At 33.4% G+C, this 6,107-nt stretch overlaps 1 protein-coding gene across 1 annotated transcript in view; it reads right to left on the bottom strand.

Moving 5' to 3' along the window:
- Nucleotides 1-5,629, bottom strand: part of LOC106458193 (Usher syndrome type-1G protein homolog) — a 9,171-nt gene extending 3,542 nt beyond the window's left edge. The window contains exon 1 of the mRNA XM_013917667.2: nucleotides 5,339-5,629. Coding sequence (XP_013773121.1) covers nucleotides 5,339-5,514 — 176 coding nt within the window. The 5' untranslated portion in view covers nucleotides 5,515-5,629. The remainder of the gene's footprint in view (nucleotides 1-5,338) is intronic.
- Between the last annotated feature and the right edge of the window lie 478 nt (nucleotides 5,630-6,107).

Here is a 6,107-nt window from a genome sequence, read left to right as displayed (position 1 = left end):
ATATATATATATATATATATACAGTGGTGGGGTAGGGTACACTAACGTTTTATGTATCTCAGAGAGTGCACTCTCTATGGAGAAATGCAATGGGAAAAAAATGACCGCCACTATTGCAGTAATACGTAAACCCAATGAAGTTTCTAATATAAAGAAATATAGTCACCCTGAGCATCGCACAGTGTATACCATGTTTTAAGTATATACATATTGATTTCTTAAAACCTATACAAAACTTTTGGTGAGGTAATAAAGAATATTGTTATAACACGTTATGTTATAAGTAAATTGTTTGAAAGTTACGATTTTTGTGTTATTTATCATAGCATCTACCCACATTTTTTTTTAAAAAGTTCATAACCCGGACAAAGGACATATACCTCAGCTTGCGTTAAATATAGAACCAAACCATAGAAACTTTGTATAAATATATAATGTTAGCACTGTAAGTATAATTTTGTATGATTCCGAGGGTTTGTGGTTCGCAGTCCGTTGCCTCAAAAAATGCGCTCCGCACCTTTAGGCCAAGGGTGCACCTTAAGAGTGACGGTTAAATCCCAGTCGGACAGACAAAAGTAGTCCAAGACTGCCAATCAGGCTTCACTGGTAGCTTATGTTTAAGATTTAAGAACCCCTTTCCCCGCTTTCCGGTACTTCTAAATTTTGGACTATACAACTACCTAAGAGTTAGCAGTTGGTGCAGTTGACTAGCTGCTCTCCCTCAAGTCTATCATTTCAAAGTTAAGGACGACTATGAGCAAATAGCACTTGTGTAACTTTGCGCGAAAATTCTAACACGATCAATTTCTAAAGCATGCTCGCCACGTATGAAAACCTTGACCTTTACGCTCCATAAGCTAACCATATCAAACCTTAGATACTTGTCTCATTCGCAGGCTGTATCAAAATAATTAAATCTTGCGAATTTACTTGTTTCAAGAACAAAAGAAAAATCTCAACGAAATAAATTAGAGTGGATACCATAAATGCATGTACATATACATACACACAATTATTGACAGTAACGTGGTTGAATACCTTCAATGCTCCATTATCTATTATTATCTAACCTTTTGTAGCTCAGCGTCTCTCAAGGTAAGGCCCGGCATGGCCAGGTGGTTAGGGATCTCGACTCGCAATCTGTGGGTCGCGGGTTCGAATCCCCGTCCCACCAAAAATGCTCGCCCTTTTAGCCGTGGGGGTGTTATAATGTGACGGTCAAACCCACTATTCGTTGGTAAAATAGTAGTCCAAGAGTTGGCGGTGGGTAATGATGACTAGCTGCCTTCCCTCTAGTCTTACACTGCTAAATTAGGGATGCCTAGCGCAGATAGCCCTCGTGTAGCTTTGCGCGAAATTCAAAACAAACAAACAAACTCTCAAAGTAAAACAATGAAATTTACTCTGTATTCAACTAAAGCAAAAATTACTTTTTGAGATACTCTAAAAGAAAAACACAGAAGACCCCCTGAATGTGGCCACAGCGACATACAATAATAAGGATGAACCGCGTTCTAAATTATAATCGTACCAATGATAATATAATAAAACTGGTCGCTTGCAAAGAAATGGTTTCACTCTTATGTTTAGAAATGGTTGAAATTCTGGTATTATAAATTCAAAGGTAGTTTCAATAGTATACACTGTATTTAAAGAGACGGGAAAATAGCGCTGAGCAAAGAATACAAAGAATACTTAATTACAAAATCTAATGGTAATTTGTTTTAATAACAAAATGGCCGATTGTTATTAACAATATAAAGCACAATATATAATTCCTGAATATTTGTGGATTATTTTTGTTCTGTAAACTAACACTGGCGTTTTCATTTGGGATTTACATATAAGTCATGTTATAAAAATGGTAGTCGATAAAGTTAAAATTATAATAACAATAATGTTTATATTTATACGATACACAAGCTCTTGTTTTTTGGAATTCATTCAGCTTTATAAAATTAAGATTAGTTTATGATATTTAATACACATGATTTAGCACAATATTTTAGTTGATATACGAATATGAAACTGCTTTTTAGTTGAATGCACTGGTATTATAGCTTTACTTTTTATTCCTTGTTTAGACAAAATAGTACTTTCATAAATAGGAAATATTTAGCCTTTATGCATATTTGACTTTGCATAATGCACTGTCTTTTAAAGTGATGTTACTCAGTAGATTTATAGTACTTAAGTCCAAAAAAGGAGCTAATACAGATATATGTAGCTTTTGAACCTGTTATTTAGTCAGAATGCATTTAACATCTAAACTGTTATCACACATCAAAAATGCATTTCAAACCAGAATATATATACAAATAAAATGTTGTTGATAAGAAAGAAAGTACGTTTCGTTTAACAAACTCGTAGCTAGCTGGTCCTTCATGTACGGGTCTTTAGTACAAAACTCCACCATATTTGGTTTGTTTGAAGTTAAGCAATGGGCTATCTGTGCTCTGCCAACCACGGGTATCGAAACACGGATTCTAGCGTTGTAAGTCCGCAGACATACCGCTGTGCTACTGGGGGGCTGAACATATTTACGTCGTAAAACTGATTACCGATGTGTGTGTTTCAAAAAGAGTGGCATTCATAAACCCCGTGAAACAATGCTGATTTTTAACAACATAACTTTTATGAAACAGTTTTGAATGATTTCTTGCATATGTTCACATACTAGAATCACCAAGTTTGTTCTTCTTTAATTTTATTATATTTTGTAGTAAAACAAACACGGTTTCAATAAGGACAAATATGATAGGTTTACTGAAAATATGATGATTTTTTTAAATTATGAAGTTAACACTTTTCAGTCAAGAATAAAATATAAATGTGATATTACATTTATATATATTTTAAAAGTACTGTGTTGTAAAATGAACACTTTAGTCGAATTTTCCATCAACGCGGGACTGAAAACAAAAGAACGAGTCCCACTTTTTCTAATGGACTCTGTATCTCCTGAGGGGATAATAAAGCTAAACTTCACTTTAAATATGTGTATTTGATACCTACACTGATAAAAGTTCGAAACAAAGTTTTGATTGGTTTTGGAAATGTGTTAAGTTCAAAAGTTTGAAAATATCTATTTGGTATATATGATTTTTCTGATGCATCTACACAGGCAGTTGCATAATCTAAACGTTTACAGAAGTGTACAGAGATGAATACTTAAGAAAAAGTCGGTACATCTTTGAAAATCACAATAATATCAGCCAGGTATATTTTTTCTGAATATAGTCCTAGAAATGCTGTCTTTTGTTGATTTTTCGACTTCAACATTTAAAAAAAGACATTATTGTTTTCAGTAAAATGTAGCCAGAATATGCTTGGTAAACTGTCAAAGCCTTTCAAGTCTTACTAGTTCCGAGTTTCACATGTTTTTTATGTTTAAAAGTTTAAACAATTCATAAGTTTTATTCTATACAAATGATATTGTGCGGTGTTAATGCATTTATTTGTCTTTCATTTTGTAATGTTATATGCCTTTAAGTGAGGCTGCAGTTTGTGTTAAATATAGTAGACTATTGTATTTATAGTTGTAGGGTCCAAGCTTCAGCTTCAAGTATCCTACATGTCTTACAAGCGTCTACATGTGGTATCAATAGAGTCAATTTTAATAACCAACTTTTATGAACCTATCAAATGAGATCACTATTTCTAATAGTATTTCTTAGTAGATCAGTTTTTTACTGAAATGTCCATATGTACAGTATGTGTTTCTAGGAACTGTGCTGACACTTCTATTTAGTAGAAAAATAATTGTTTTTCAGAACAAATCACTGAGTTTTGCTAGTTAGAGGTATATACATTTTTTTCGAGAATGACCATGTGTTTGTCCACAAAAATAAAAATAGATTCACTATAATGGATCTATGCAGGAGCGGCGTTGGTAATCTACACATCTTGAAACCGAAATCCCCCCCAATATTCTGTATGGTCCACCTCCATCCCCTCTCCCCATACACGCACACACCTGGAAAAGGCTGGCGTCGGACCTGTTTGTATAGTCTCTATATGATACAAAGCTCATATCCAAACAACGTCAGTAGTGGACTGGTCTTTATAATCTTATTAGATTTAAAAATGATTGCAGGAGAAGATCTTAGAGTCAGAATGTTTCTGCATAATTGTAATCGAAATTACTGTCTTTTCCAAAGGGTTGAACAATATGTTCCAACCTCTATCAGTATTTCACATTATTCTCAATTTTCTAAAGTTACTCATTTTGGATCTACTTGTAATATTTTTTCAATAAATTATCATTATTTTATAGTTGTGTTCTGACACAACTATAGATATTTTATTACAAGTTACATCTTTTACAGGAAGTTAAATTTGTTTTTAGAACATATACGACGTTTCGATCACCGGTCCGATCATTTTCAAGTACACAATAAGTTATACACTTGAGAATGATCGCACTGGTGATCGAAACAAGCTGTAACTTGTAATAAAATATACTTAATCAGTAAGTAAACTTGTAGATGGTTCCAATATTAGTTGTATATTGCTACGAGAAATGGAACACCTGTACTGTTCCCATTGCAAGTATCGAACCCCAACTTTTAGCGTTATAGGCTTTCTAGCTTACCGCTTTCTAGCTTTCTAGTTTACTAAATGTAAACTTTCTCGAAAATTAAAGTGTCAAAGTTGAGGTAAAAATTTATCTAAAGTGAAAAAATAATCACAAAATGTCTGGAATTAACTTAAGATTCGTGAAGATTGATGAAAACGAACTTTATACCTGAGATTTTTCTCACCAAACTCGTGGTAAAACTCAACATTCAAGCATACAGTAAAATCGAGCTTTTCAAATACGTTTACCGTAATCCGAACGTGAAGAAAATAGAAATAAAATATTATATCCGAAAATTAAAAAACAAATTGAAAGCGACAAATAAGCATCTTTATTTCACTTTACAAGATGTTTTGTATAACTTTTCTCAAACTAAGAAAAAACGAGCAACAAATGAAATGATAAGAATTAACCAAAAACCGATATTTAAATAAGTTACAGACATTTTTATTTTACTTGAGTTTTTGAAAAATAGCCAACCACCATATTCTAACAGTATAAAATAACATTATCTCGTAATAACTAATTTTATTTTATTTTTCTCAATTTTCATAGAAAAACTATCCTCAAAACGTACTGTGCTACCCTCAGACTTTGAATACTTAATGTAAATCGTCTTAAAACAGCTTATTTGAGTGATTAACAAACGAGAGAGTAACCTGGTCATTTTAGTTATACAAATTAGAGATAATGGGTGATCAAACAGTCTCTTCTACTAGTCTTCTTATCCAACAATAATGGGGAAAAAGAAAGACCTACCCTCTGCCAATCAGTAGGCGTAAAGCATTCAGGTGACCGTAGTAAGCTGCCCATTGTGTTGGCGTCTTACCCTCTTTGTCTGGGGCGTTACAATCCTTCCTTGTAGTATTTTGTAGGAGATCAATGCACCCAGCCCGTGCAGCTCTGTGGTAACGGTCTTTGTTTAAGGTGGACATCTTAACCTTCTATTCATACAATGAAGACAAGTTAATTATTATTAAAAACTACAGAAATGTTACTGTTAGACATTATTTCTTTAACACCTTCATCGCAAGTTATGGTCCGCGTATAAATTTCCTGGCCACAGCGCAACGCTTTACTTCGTGTGGTCGGTCCTGTGACGTCAACATCATCTTACTCCGTAAGAAACTCGCCCGCCCTTAATTAACGCTCTCTGGGATATTGTTGCAAGGGGATTAATGTATGTGTTCTAATTCCAGACGTGCAATGTTTGTGCGTCCGTTTCGAAAATCAAACACTGCCTTGAATGGTTTATTTTATAGTCAAACTCTGAGTCTGTGCCGCTTTCCTTTAGTTTCAACATTATGTCTTTAATTAATTTATATAGCCTCTTTGTTAGTTTAAACATTGAATATATTTGGACATTCTTAGCCTCAGTACCCCGAGTGTTTAGTTAAAACAAATCTTGGGAATACATTTTAACATTTATGCATTGTTATGTTATTATTTTATTTTTGTTCACACTTAAAGGTTATTCTTATTGAAAAAAAATTACTAATTCTGCCTGTGCATTATTAGCTATATCATA

The sequence above is a fragment of the Limulus polyphemus genome, unplaced genomic scaffold (assembly GCF_000517525.1).
Source record: "Limulus polyphemus unplaced genomic scaffold, Limulus_polyphemus-2.1.2 Scaffold427, whole genome shotgun sequence".
In the NCBI taxonomy this organism is placed as follows: domain Eukaryota; kingdom Metazoa; phylum Arthropoda; class Merostomata; order Xiphosura; family Limulidae; genus Limulus; species Limulus polyphemus.
This window is presented reverse-complemented; position numbering and strand designations above follow the sequence as displayed.